Source organism: Aspergillus pseudonomiae, assembly GCF_009193645.1.
Source record: "Aspergillus pseudonomiae strain CBS 119388 unplaced genomic scaffold BDV37scaffold_20, whole genome shotgun sequence".
In the NCBI taxonomy this organism is placed as follows: domain Eukaryota; kingdom Fungi; phylum Ascomycota; class Eurotiomycetes; order Eurotiales; family Aspergillaceae; genus Aspergillus; species Aspergillus pseudonomiae.
The window spans coordinates 111,170-124,407 of record NW_022476012.1 but is presented as its reverse complement, the minus strand read 5'-3'; the positions used below and the strand labels follow the sequence as shown (position 1 = coordinate 124,407).

Here is a 13,238-nt window from a genome sequence, read left to right as displayed (position 1 = left end):
GCCTAGCAGCGAGAGTCTGTCATAGTCTGGGAAGTGGGTGTTTAGGGAGGTGTTGATTGTTGTATCATCTGGCCACAGTGGTCTCAGGAGATTCGATTGGGATGAAGGGGTTGGAGTTGGAGTTGTATGGGATTGTCAATGTATATTCATTATTTGGAAAGATCATGATAACTATTTGGCCAAGAAGACATGTAGGTGCCAGGCATTCGAAACGAACAAATTAAAGAAAGACAGAGAGACATTGTCATGACGCACACAAAGAATAAAAACCCCCGTAATACAGAAACATAAACATCGTTCCCTACCTCATCTCGTAACAACGGATACAGCTTGAAAAAAAGACAAACAGCCTCTACCTTATTTCCATACCCACTCGACAACATGCATGAACACCTCACCCAAAAACCCGGTAAGAAGCAACCCCTGCGCGAACTCCATCAGTTCGTCATCGGGTAGCTCCAGCGCCTGGAACCGTTCCTTGTCGCCGCCGCTACCGCGCACACTGACTCGCTTCTCGATGATGGATTTGAGCATCTCTCTCCCCGGGGTGACGAGCACGTAGCGGGCTTGCGGCTGGGGCATTTCGGTGGGTACGTAGACAATGGCTTCTTGTCTGTCTGGGGAGAGCCATCGGACGCCGTTGAGGTCGGCCGAGGAAGAGGTTGACGACGGAGAGGTGGATCCGCTGCGGGAGTCTCCTTGATTAGGACCTAGGAGGGGGTTGTCAATGGTGGCGTACTGGATGTCGCAGTCGAGGGAGAAGAGGATAACAGTATTGGTGTCGGAGTTGAGCTTCATTCGGAAGGTTGTGAAGTTCCGGGGGTCGAGATAGAAGGTATAGCTGGCTGTTACGTTGACGGATTTGGTTTTGTCGACACGGCGGATTTTGGAGATGGCTTGGTCGCGTACGGAGACGGGGCATCTGGGCCTCACCGCGAGGGATTTGGATTCTCGGAGGGAGACAGATGGAATGCAGTAGGGGAAATGGGCTTGGAGGGCTTGCTTCTGGCAGATTTCATTACAGAAACGGAAGATTTTGCAGGCTGTGAGGGGATTTTAGTGCCGAATGATGATTTGGAGTGCAGGCAGGGGACTTACTGTTACAGATAATCTTCGTGGTAGTTCCGCAGTTCCCACATTGAGCTGGCTCATGTAGTGACCATGCTTTTCGTTCGTCAGCGAGGATCTCCCGTCGGCGGTTGAGGTTCGAGATTCGCCTCTCTGCATATCCGATTCTTTTCCGCGAGGGATGGTCCGCTGGTGTTCTACTTGCCATATGGATGAGCTGTTTGTATGCAAGAATCGCCTTGTCGATGGAGTCCTGATGTTCCCGAGAGACACATAGCGCACTGAGTGCATCGAAGGTCTCCGAAGCTTCAGGGCCTTTGATGGTCAGGAACTTCTCGACTAGTGCTTCGAAAAGCTCTGCTGCGTCATGGTTGAGACCATTATCCATGTATGATATCCCTAGATGGTGAATGACTTTTAGGGAGTCTGGATCTCGGGATCGTTGGTAGTGGTCGAGAATGTCTTGGATATCAGTGGGGAAGTCAAAATTATTAGAGTCTTGGAAATACCGGACAACTGCGTCTCTGGTGATAGGGCTTTTGATGCCGAAGAATGTTCTGCAGTGTGGAATGGTCCTGTTGCTTAATGTGCGGGACTCCGTGCCCAAACCAAGTTTCTGATACAAGATAGATAAACGATTCATCGCATTCAATGTCGTTGCATGTTGGAGACCAAAGACGGTTTCGAGTGCTGGAACCACTTTCTCCAATAGGAGCAAAGCAGCTTCCAAGTCGCCTAGTAAAACCTTCAGAGAAGCAAGATCCTGCATGGTACTCAGAGTCTCAGGCGCATTGTGGCCGAGCATCTTCAATCGACCTGCGAAGGAGCGTTCATATAATGCCGCTGCTTCTGTGGCGTACCCGTCTCTCTCGTATAGAGCCCCGAGGTCGTGCAGAACAGCAAAGTTCTTAGGGCTATCACGTCCAAGCGCCCGCTTATAAAGCCCTAAGGCCTCCAGGTAACAGGCTTCCGACTGGGTGGGCATGTCAAGGTTGTGATATGCTTGTCCCATGGAATGCAGAACGGTAGCTCGCGCCAGTTTGCCGTCATCGAGCGCTGGAGCGGCTTCCAGAATTTTCAGGGCGTCATGATATTCCACTACGGCTGTTCGACAGTTTGCTTGCCTCAAAGAGGCCTCTGCTCGGAGTCGAGTCGTCAGAAGAGCTTGTGACCAGACAGTAGTAGCCGCAAGCTCATCCCTCAGTTGTGAGAAAAGTTGCGCCGCCTCGTCCATTTGGAGTATTCTTTGACGTCCAGATGCATCGTGGACTACAATCCCCCCAGATATATACTGCACGTGAATGTATATGTTTTGAGTTTCTCGCAATGCGGCAACGTATTTGGCATCTTGAAGAGGTGTTTGGTTCGCCTGTTGTCTGAATTCTGCTGCCTTTTCCACCTCTAGCGAAGTTCGTACGCTTTCAAGCGTAGCTGCCCTACTTTCGCTCCTTGAGTATTTGTTGACGAAAGAGAATCGGATACTATTTGCTTTTTTGATCAATTTCTTGCGTCGGCCCGATGTTGAACGTGCGCGTGATATGCCTGCATTAATGAGTCCTTAAATTCTCATGAGGAGGTTTGCCCTACATACCCTTGGAGACCCTCCGACCAAAGATTTTCTCCAGAAAAGACTGTCTGCGAGGTATTGCTTCGTTTTGACTGTCATCTAATAGTTCGCCATCTGAGCCATGGATATCATTCCTATGATGTTCATTTTCGCAGAGAGCTAGACCAGAGCTCTTCGATCCGTATGTTGATACGTCATTAATTGCTAGCCATCAGTCAGTTAGTCGCCTACTTCTCGGTAAATGGTGCTCGTTGTCAGGTCATACCACTCGAAGTGACACTCATCGCTGACTGACTGGGATGTGTCCCTGTCGTGCTGCCTTCAAAGGGCTGATAGAAGCCGTTTGGAGCGTGCACTATACGACACATCAGCAACATAAAACACAAATTCATAAACCGAGCACAGACACACCTCTTTCTAGATCATAAAAACCTGCAAAGCTGATTGCCACTAGCTCATCTTCGTCACTTTGAGAAAACTCTCCCTGATGTCAGTGACGAACGCCGAGTGTTTGTAAAAAGGAACATACTTCTGAACGACCACGAATCTCGGATCTTTTTGACCTTCTTTACGATCGACTGGTCATGAGGGTTTGTCGCTGCCGGGGACTTGAGTCCTCGGGTGCTCATTTGAGAGATGCTGGGAGTTCGGCTGTCGATGGGACTTGCAATGTCCCCCTGGGTATCTCGGACGTCGTCCCGCGGGTCGTTCAATACAGGCTCATATCTATGGATCGCGAGGTCAGGACCTTTTTGTGTATAAATGGGTACCATGGCCGAGTACTAACGAGATGTTGCACTTTTCTCCACAATGTCTGCACTCAACGTATGATGGTGCATCTGCAAAACTGGTCAATCACGCATTCTGGATATAAGAGCAGTATGTCCTACATCGTTGTCTGTCTAGGGGTTTATCGTCGTCGACGGCAAAGTGTCTCTCGCAAATACCGCAGTAGAATCGAACTGGTCGAGAGCCTAGTGGAATGAAGCGCTTCTCCATACGATAGCCTTTTGTAATTAAACTAGAACCAAGAAATTAGTAGAGATGTGGAAAGCGACTGGATGACCTACCGATCTCGTGTCATCACATATACGGCAACCGCAGTCCCAGGACAGTACTTGGTCAGGTAATGTTGCTCCAATTCCTTCCTATCAGCCGGTCAACCAAAGGCCATTTATCGTCCACAGGCGATGTAAACCCACGAGGAGGAAAAAACCGCATCACAGTCCGGGCATCGGATATCGACCGCCCCAAGAATAGCGCCATCATCATCTCGGAACGGTGGATACACACGAAGCACTTCCTGGAAACTCTCAACCGCAACCGATGGTTCCTGCGGATCTAGTACTCCCATTCATGCTTGATTAGCTTCCCATAAATTATCTCTCATGCATCGATATGTATGTCACCGGGAAGCAGCATACCGCTCGTCGATCTGCCCGCTAAGGATAACAGAACGTCCGAAGCTCGTAGGATACGCGTTTTTGATCCTAGCCCCGTCGTATGTGATGCGTCACTCAAGACAATGTGCTTCTCCAATTCTCGCCTCGTGTCGGATGGCAATTTGTCGTCGACAACCCTAGTCAATCGTTATGGGCAGTTAGTGGGCAATTGATCTGTATCTAGGGTGGGGACTACAAGGCTCACCGATCTACGGTTGGTGACTGATAACGATCGTTTTGCATTGTCATCATACGGAAGGGAGAAAGGGAGGGAGGTAGGGAAGAAAAGTGAAAAAGTCAACCAGCAAACCTGTACCGACGGTAAGCACTTGAGGTTCACAGTCGTGAGGGTCGTCTAGCTCCAGAGACTGGGTGAGGCGTCATTTTCAATGAACTGTCGGGTTTACCCATGCGCATATGCGGGTCGATTTGGTAGAATTTCGACTACTCCATGGGGACCCCCATGGTCAACGGTTATACGGCTCTGCCGCATCATTTCCCCTGTTTCAAGGTGGGAAGTGGGAGAGTTTCGGGTTCTTTCACCCCTCGCATCCCAGCGGACCAAGAGGGTTTTAGGGGGGCAATGTTAAACGACAAGGAATTGGTCCCGATTTTAGATGAAATGATTGACCGACGCATTCTGGACGGAGATGAAAGGGTTTAGCTGATTTGCCCTACTGCGATCGAGATGGTCATGGCGAACGTCGCCCGCAGGCCCAACGGATGCAACAAGAACGTCTTGCAGATAGATCAACCAGTAATAGTATTCTTTGATATTTTTCTTCTATCCTCGTTTCGCTCCCCTGCGCAATAAACAGTGGGCCCCTTGCGTCGAACTTGGCCAGAGAATCGTTCACAGTGTTCTTCTCCTCACCCCCGGATCCGCGTGGACTGTCTGTTCTTCATTTTGAGTTCTGTTCCTTTCCCCGGTGGAAGGATGAGAATCTTCGCACAGCATGGAGCACCGTCGGAACAATGGAATTGGCGTCTCACCTGTCATAATCTGGCATGGTATGGGTGCTTTGACTTTTCTCGCCGATCATCGCCACACATACCCGCCGAATCAAGGTGACAGGTCATAAGTGGCCACCCTTCCAGTTGGCGGGATTCAATAATTGACATAGTTCAGCAATAGTTAGATCGGAGAATTATCTGGCCCCATTACTAGGTTCGTGGCTATTGTAGCATCCCCAGAGGGCTGAGCACGACGCTGGGCAGCAGGCGAACTCGGAGATTGTTTGAGGGAGTGTGGAAGGACGATTGATCCTTGGGGGGATCACACCAGTCAGAGACCACGTGAATTGCAAGAAATCAATATTGAGAGTAGCCCTGAGCCCTGACTATAACAATAACTTTGATATCAAGAGACCAGCGAGCGTAAAACGAGTACAATGGAACATTCCCAGTGAAAATAAGAATGCCACTTAGGGCAAGATCAATTAATTAGCCTTTGGCCCTGTTCCTAATCAATTCTATTCAATAACCCAACAATCAAGGGCGTCGAATTGATAATTACTGGCAGTAAACTCCGGACAATCCCCCAGAGGCCCAAGCCCAGTCCTCCTTCGTATATCGTACTTACGACGATTCGAGTAAGGGCCGGGGAGTTGCAAGTTCCCTGGCAGAGCTCTGGTGGAGACGATCAACCTCGGTCCAGGTAGTCCAGAGTATGTACTCTCTCGATAAGCTCGATAAGAGAGTCTCGACTCTCCCGATGACGAAGTTCATAAACAAGGAATAGAAAACAAAATATTTTCAGAGCACTAAATCAAGAATCTAATCTGGCCAATGTCCATGGTTCCAAAGAATCATTACTCATCTTTTGTATATCAGAAGGTGAAAAAAAAAAAGAAAAATCCAGTTCGATGTCAACGTGACGTTCATCAACCCTGCGACGTCATTTTGACGTGCCGGACCCAACCCTAACATCCATTCAGAAATTTGGCATTACGGACAAGTTATAAGAAGCTGAAGATGATTGTACTATACATGGCCATGATATACGTCTTTCTATCATGCAAGTAATGACTGTTTCATGAACATACTCTGTATCCCACCTTAATCTCTCTCTGACTAGCTATCTCATCATCCCTAATCCATCCAACCCCAATCATGGCCAACATTGTGGCTGGGGGCCTCCACAAGGTCCAAGAAGCAGTGCAGGGCGCCGCTTCAAAGGATAAGAAGCTAGTTGATCTAGCACCCGACACCCACAATGTACAGTCCAGCAAGGAGCCACTGACCACCGACCATGGCGTGCGCATCAGCGATACGGACCACTGGCTGAAGGAGGTGAATGATAACCACACCGGACCGATGATGCTGGAGGACCAGATTGCACGAGAGAAAGTACGATTCCCCGGATCGGCGTCAATCAGAGGTAGATCTTTAGGCTAACCGCAATCCAGATCCATCGCTTCGACCATGAGCGCATTCCCGAGAGAGTCGTCCATGCGCGTGGCACCGCTGCATTCGGAAACTTCAAGCTCCACGAGAGCGCTGAGGATGTATCTTATGCTGGTATCTTGACAGATACCTCCCGGAACACTCCGGTTTTCCTTCGTTTCTCCACGGTCCAAGGCAGTAAAGGAAGTGCCGACACGGTCCGTGACGTTCGTGGGTTTGCCGTGAAATTCTACACCGACGAAGGAAACTGGGATCTCGTTGGAAACAACATCCCCGTCTTCTTCATCCAAGATGCGATCAAATTCCCGGATTTCGGTACGTATCTCTTCCCAGCGAAGGGAGTGGACGATTCAAAAACTAACAGGAATAGTCCATGCCGTCAAGCCCGAGCCACATAACGAAGTACCTCAGGCCCAAACGGCTCATAACAACTTCTGGGACTTTGTCTATCTTCACCCGGAAGCCACCCATATGTTCATGTGGGCCATGTCTGATCGGGCCATTCCTCGGTCATACCGTATGATGCAGGGCTTCGGAGTCAACACATTCAGTCTCATCAACAAGGAAGGAAAGCGCCATTTTGTTAAATTCCACTTCATCCCCCACTTGGGAGTACACTCTCTGGTGTGGGACGAAGCCCTGAAACTGGCCGGCCAGGATCCCGATTTCCATCGCAAGGACCTCATGGAGGCCATTGATAACGGCGCATACCCGAAATGGGACTTCGCCATCCAGGTCATCCCCGAGGAGAAGCAGGATGACTTCGAGTTTGACATCTTCGACGCGACAAAGATCTGGCCCGAGGAACTCGTGCCCCTGCGCGTCATCGGTGAACTGGAACTGAACCGCAACGTCGACGAGTTCTTCCCTCAAACCGAGCAAGTCGCATTCTGCACCAGCCACATCGTCCCCGGCATTGACTTCAGCGACGACCCGCTCCTCCAGGGCCGGAACTTCTCCTACTTCGACACCCAGATCAGTCGACTGGGCATCAACTGGGAAGAAATCCCCATCAACCGCCCCGTTTGCCCCGTCCTGAACCACAACCGAGACGGCGCCAAACGCCACCGCATCGCCCAGGGCACCGTCAACTACTGGCCGAACCGGTTCGAGGCCGGACCCCCTGCCCCAGTCGAACAGGGTGGCTTCGCGTCCTACCCCGCGAAGCTGAACGGGATCAAGAAGCGCGGCCTGAGCCCCAAGTTCCGCGAGCACCACAACCAGGCCCAGCTCTTCTACAACTCGCTCTCCGAGCACGAGAAGGTCCACGTCAAGAAAGCCCTCGGCTTCGAACTGGACCATTGCGACGACCCCCTCGTCTACGAGCGCCTCGCCGGCCACCGTCTCGCCGAGATCGATCTCCCTCTCGCCCAGCAGGTCGCCGAGCTCGTCGGCGCCCCCGTTCCCGACAAGGCGCTCCGCCCGAACCACGGAAAACGCAGCAAGCACCTCTCGCAGACCGAGTTCCCGGGCAAGCAGCCGACGATCGCCAGTCGCCGGGTTGCCATCATTATCGGCGACGGCTACGACCCCGTCGCCTTCAACGGGCTCAAGGGCGCGATCAAGGCGGCGGGAGCCTTGCCGTTCGTCATTGGCACCAAGCGGTCGCCTATCTATGCCGATGGCGAGGACAAGTCGTCTTCCAAGGGCGTGATCCCCGACCACCAGTATGATGGACAGCGCTCCACGATGTTCGACGCCACCTTCATCCCTGGCGGTCCGCACGTCGAAAGCCTCAAGGCCAATGGTCAGATCCGGTACTGGATCATCGAGACGTTCGGTCACCTCAAGGCTCTGGGCGCCACTGGCGAAGCGGCGGCTTTCATCAAGGAGGCGCTGGGCTCCTCGCTTGATGTGAAGGTCGCTACGTCCGACCATCCCCAGCCGGTTGAGTGGTATGGTATTGTCACGGCGGGGAAGATCCAGAAACCCGAGAGCTTCAAGGAAGGCATCCAGATTGTCAAGGACGCGAAGGATTTCATCAGCACTTTCTTCTACCAGATCAGTCAGCACCGGAACTACAAGCGTGAGCTGGATGGTCTTGCCTCGACGGTTGCATTCTAATTGCTTTCGTGCTTGCTTGGGGGCACGGAGGACTGTGTTGAAAGGCAAAATTGGCGTTTTTTTAGTCAATGTCATCATTGTAATGAACTGTGTTTCTATTTTGTGTGGATGGTCAGAATGTACGCTAATATAAGTCATGAAAATACTCCATTCTAATTGTATCAATTGTGAATACCAAACGGCATCGAAAGGCAGTTTATCAATGTTCTCTTGAGGTATCTAATATACAACATCTTTGATATGTAGGAGAGAGACGTAAGAAAGGATCGTACATAGTGGGTATCATAATCTGGTACAGCGACAAGCTCGGGCTGAAGCGATGTGGGGGAACAAATGTTTCATAATCAAAAACGGCGCACGGCGCCTCTGCTTTCAAAACGGCGTGATAAGAGTTCGTTGTAAGTCATACAACCCAAGGAAAATAAAATCGAAATGAGTGTACAAGCGATATGCTTCGTCATGGCGAGTATTGGCTTTCAGGCCCATCTCCAGACAGAATTGATGGATTCTGGGCTGGCGATGACCGAGGATAAGATACTGTTACTGCGATATGCTCGCATAGGAACGACATTGTTGTTGTGTTGGTAATTCTGGTGCTCTCTCATAAGAAGAGATACGGCAGCATTCGCGTTGATCCCTTCGCCGCTATCGGTAACTTTCAGCGCCCATTTGGCGTCTTCTTCTTGGAAACCCAGCTCCCGCACCATCATGTCAATAGCCTGATCCACAGGATCGCGGACCTGAGGTGGTTGGTACGGGGCAAGGGGCGGTCGGGACTTGACTGCATATTGACTGCTCGACGGTCCACAATACGCAACGTAAGACGCCATCGTGGGTGGTGCAGGCATTGGTGGACGTTGCTCGTATGGCACACCTTCAAGGCGGCTCATGATGAAGGAATATTTGGAGATGGGGCGTTCGTCTGAAAACGAGTGGGGGCCTGCGTTCATTGGCCGTCTCGGTTGGGTTCGTAGCTGGTCAGCGTAGGCTGCCTGTCTCCGACGTTCATTTTCTAGTTGAAGCTGGGCCGCTCTTGCATTGGCACTTGCCGGGGAGCTGGTGTCATTAGAAGAAGGGGAACTGTCCTCTGACGTTCGTGGAGACCATTGACATGGGCTTTCACACCGTGACCTATAGACTTTCGAAACCGCCTCCTTGAGAAAGGCCGAGCGACTGACCCCAGACTCGGAAGACTCCCACTTGGTCAAACCGATAGACTGGGCTCTTCTCAAAGTCGCCGCACAGCCTCCGGGGCCGGTCGAGGCCATGTTCAGAACTGCTGAAGGGCCAAGTGTGAGAACATAGTACGTCCATTCCTCTATTCGACATATTAGCTTGACTGAGAGGAAAATGGCAAAAAAAAAAAAAAAAAAAAAAAAAAAAGGGACTGACCTAGCACAGCTGCCGCCCTGGCAGTGTCCTGTTCTGTTACTCGATGACCTGCAAATATGCCGGCTTCACGGGCTTCTTTGCATCTTCCATGGATTGGTTGAAGGAGCACGCCCAAGCAGGTCCACATCTCAGTCATATAGTACAGTTGATCGTTTGATAGTCCGCCTTTGTTACCATGCCCAAACCCTGTCGGAGGTTCGAACAGAATATCATACATGCCGAATGGCTCAGTAACCGACGCCGTGGCCCCATGCTTGCGGCCGCTCACAGCCATAGCACCCCCGTTCAGCCAGTCCACCTGACCCACGATATCACCCTCTCGGCTCTTCCCACTACCAAAAATACGACAAAACGTCCAGATTCTCCAAAGGGCATCATCAATTTCCTTGGCGCATGCATCGTCTTTGCCTGTAAGACCGCGGATCGTTTCCTGACGCAGAAACGTTTCACACCGAGTTAAAATGAGCAATTTGAGTTGAGCAAGCGTATAGATATCTTGAGCATAGCGCTGAAGATACAGAGCAGGGGTGTATTCTGGGACTGGGCTGTCGGGGTCCACCAGGATCTGCCATTCGGTACTCCATGGCGGGCTCATTTCGCGTAGCTCCCACGCGGGAGGGGACATTGTGAAGACAGCGCCTTTGATAAGTTCTAATTCATGATCTTTGAAAACACGATAGAACTGTCTGGAAATGATGGCAAGACGAAAAAGATCGTCAAGCGAGCCCACTTCGCGTAAAAAGGCAAGGACCACCTTGTCAGGCAGGTTCCCCGGCATGTGTAAGGTAGGCAGGTAATCTGAGATTGTAGGCTTCCTGTGAGGTTCCGGGGCGCCACCGTCGAGCTCATAGACCATTTCCGGGAGCTCCGCTATCTCCATTTGGTGAGACACATTATTAGAAACGGAAACCGTTATCTTGCTTTTAGACACAAAAAACTTCTCCTTGAAAATAACTTGATCCGGTGAGTTTTCGCGTTGCGAAGCCTCCACCTTCTCGGGACGTTGAATGGCTTCCTTTTCTGTACTGGGCTCTATTTCCTGGATTGGCGAGCAGGCGGTTTTGGTCCCCTTTACCTGCAGCCGCGGAAGCTGCATGCGCAGCTCCCTTTCAATGGACTGGGATAGAGGCTCCAAGATCTGGTTCGGATTTGGGAAGCTTGGCAGGCCTGCCATGTCGTCTTTGCTCTTACGTTCTTTGCAGTCGGAGTCCTCCGGGATACGAACGGCTGAAGACCCCGCCTCCGATCTCATATTCGGGCTGCTCCACGACCGGGTATGTAGATGGCTGTATTTTCTGCTAAAACCCGACAAATGGAAATTGAAAGCCCCCTTGTTCTTCCTTGCCCTTTCGTCTTCACGTGCCTCAACTTTTCGCTTTGGTCGCATATCGGTTGGCGGTTGCGGTGCTGGGCGCGACGGGATCATCTCCATTTTGCCTCTGCTAATTTGTAGTGGCTCGTTCAGTAAGTGTAAAGGGACTGTAGGCGAATCTGCTCTAAGACCGGAGAGAGTGTTCTCCAAGTCCTCTGCTGCCACTGAGAGCCTTGACTTCCCGCTCTGAGGGCTAGCGGATGTAGAGGTACGGATTTTAGGTGGATCTTTATGACGGACAGAGAGTGGGGTCAGCCGAATGGCAGGCTCAAGTGGGAGAGGCTTATTCCTCAACTCGGCTGCAGAGAGCTTTTTTACCAAGGGGCGAGAAGGCGGCCGTCGGATTGACGCCAGATCGTCAAAGACTCCTGCGTCAGCGGGGGAGACTATCGAAAATGTATCAGCCCGCTTTTTAGTGGACCCTGGGGATCCAGAGTCCAGACTTGTTGCCGATGATCTCCGACTGTAGCACGAGGAACCCTCCGGCGAGGACGATGAGCAGGAACCAGCTTTCTGTCCTACATCGTCAGCGTGGGGTCTGGGATCAGTGGAATGCTGTGTTTCGGCGGATGACAGGGATAAGGATGTCGCTGGCGTCATAGTGCTTATCGGGGACACGAGTGAGAAATGCGATGAGAGTTCGGGGAAAAAGCGAGCCCAGTGGTTTCCTGACTTCCGATCCTGTCGTGGATCCGACACGGGGGAAATGGATCCATCGTCGCTCTCGAGGTCGTCTTCTGCATCAAACCAGCACACGTTATTCGCATAATCACTTGCGCAACCCTCGCGCTTCGCTCCCATCGGTGTCTTGTACGACACTGGGGCAGACGAGGAAAGTCCACCTTGCGAGCTTAGTATGCCCATCTTGTGAAGGATCTATGAATAGTTGGATAGAGGCTGTGAAGGTGTAGGTCGTGTTTTCCCCCTCCTTAAAACGACTTGGCGTGTCTGATGCTCCCGTGGCGATGGTACAATCAGACAAACCAGACTCCCGGGTCTTTTCCCACCCAGTACATTGGTCTTCGTTGGACACTTGGAAATCGTCTTTGTTGTTTCCAAGAATGACAATCTTACCAATCGCGATTCCGCCGGCGTCGCAACAGATGGTGAGTCCAGTCTATGGCCAGTCCAGGTCAGAGGATTTCCCCCTCTATGTCCAACGTGAAGTCGATGTCTGCAAAACGTCCCGGGTCCCAGAAGGGGACGCAAATGGACGGAGATAATGCAATGCAGGTAATCACACGCGCACCGGTTCTTTGTCAGGGCTTCAATGGCTAATTGACCTTGAAGAACCTTGTGACAAGCGTAGACAAAGACCCGCGGAGGCCACCTGCGGGGGATTGGTTAGCACAATCCTGGCCGTGGAAGCGTCGGTTGCGCAGGAGAAGATCCAACGAACCAGTTAGCTCGCGGGGGTGGAAACGGACAAAAAGTGACCCTAGGGAGGGAGTTACGAACAATTTGCGGGAGAGATGGGAGAGATGAGGTGGTGCGAACTTATATCGAATGGGGCACTATAGCGTCTTATCGCCTTGGGTTTGGGTCAACGTGTGCCCCATGGTCCACAATTGTAATAGGAATAGGTTTGAACTTTGGGAATGCAGTTCAACCGTCTTCGCTGCAGAGAGGGACATGATGTGATCTAATTATGGGGGTACCTGGAATGACACTTGAGCCACTGGGCTGACGCCCATGTACATTTTGGAGAATGCGAATGGGGGGAACTAATTTGGGTCCACTCGGGCTAATGCACGGAGAGATTTTAGTCTTTTTTCCTTCGGAGGGTCACGAGTGACACATCCACGAGGGGGTTACGATACAGCATCCGTACCGTACACGGATCTATTTCGGTCTCACTCAACTTCAAGGTTCGGTCGGAGAGTCTCCCCCCAGAAAGAATTATAAAAGAAGACATTAATCTTCTTTG

The 13,238-nt window shown here is 51.3% G+C and overlaps 3 protein-coding genes across 3 annotated transcripts; 1 reads left to right on the top strand and 2 right to left on the bottom strand.

Moving 5' to 3' along the window:
* Positions 1–357: 357 nt before the first annotated feature.
* On the bottom strand, positions 358–4,320 carry BDV37DRAFT_270328 (tetratricopeptide repeat protein; the record flags this gene model as incomplete). Its single annotated transcript, XM_032084538.1, has 12 exons — positions 358–1,043; positions 1,099–2,610; positions 2,660–2,839; positions 2,901–2,990; positions 3,047–3,115; positions 3,165–3,361; positions 3,423–3,474; positions 3,526–3,656; positions 3,706–3,783; positions 3,838–3,976; positions 4,060–4,214; positions 4,283–4,320. The coding sequence occupies 12 exons, from the start codon at positions 4,318–4,320 to the stop codon at positions 358–360; spliced, it is 3,327 nt and encodes a 1,108-aa protein (XP_031943165.1).
* A 1,607-nt stretch (positions 4,321–5,927) lies between these two features.
* On the top strand, positions 5,928–8,696 carry catA (catalase catA). The gene is made up of 3 exons (XM_032081505.1): positions 5,928–6,426; positions 6,486–6,798; positions 6,854–8,696. The coding sequence occupies exons 1-3, from the start codon at positions 6,190–6,192 to the stop codon at positions 8,545–8,547; spliced, it is 2,244 nt and encodes a 747-aa protein (XP_031943164.1). The 5' UTR covers positions 5,928–6,189; the 3' UTR covers positions 8,548–8,696.
* Positions 8,697–9,023: 327 nt separating this feature from the next.
* On the bottom strand, positions 9,024–11,113 carry BDV37DRAFT_270326 (uncharacterized protein; the record flags this gene model as incomplete). Its single annotated transcript, XM_032084537.1, has 2 exons — positions 9,024–9,865; positions 9,940–11,113. 2 exons carry the CDS (start codon positions 11,111–11,113, stop codon positions 9,024–9,026), a joined length of 2,016 nt encoding a protein of 671 aa, XP_031943163.1.
* Positions 11,114–13,238: the final 2,125 nt, after the last annotated feature.

Coding starts and splice junctions, on each gene's coding strand:
- catA (XM_032081505.1), top strand. CDS start 6,190: ATGGCCAACATTGTGGCTGGGGGCCTCCACAAGGTCCAAGAAGCAGTG. Junction 6,427..6,485: donor ACCAGATTGCACGAGAGAAA/GTACGATTCCCC, acceptor ACCGCAATCCAG/ATCCATCGCTTCGACCATGA. Junction 6,799..6,853: donor GATCAAATTCCCGGATTTCG/GTACGTATCTCT, acceptor TAACAGGAATAG/TCCATGCCGTCAAGCCCGAG.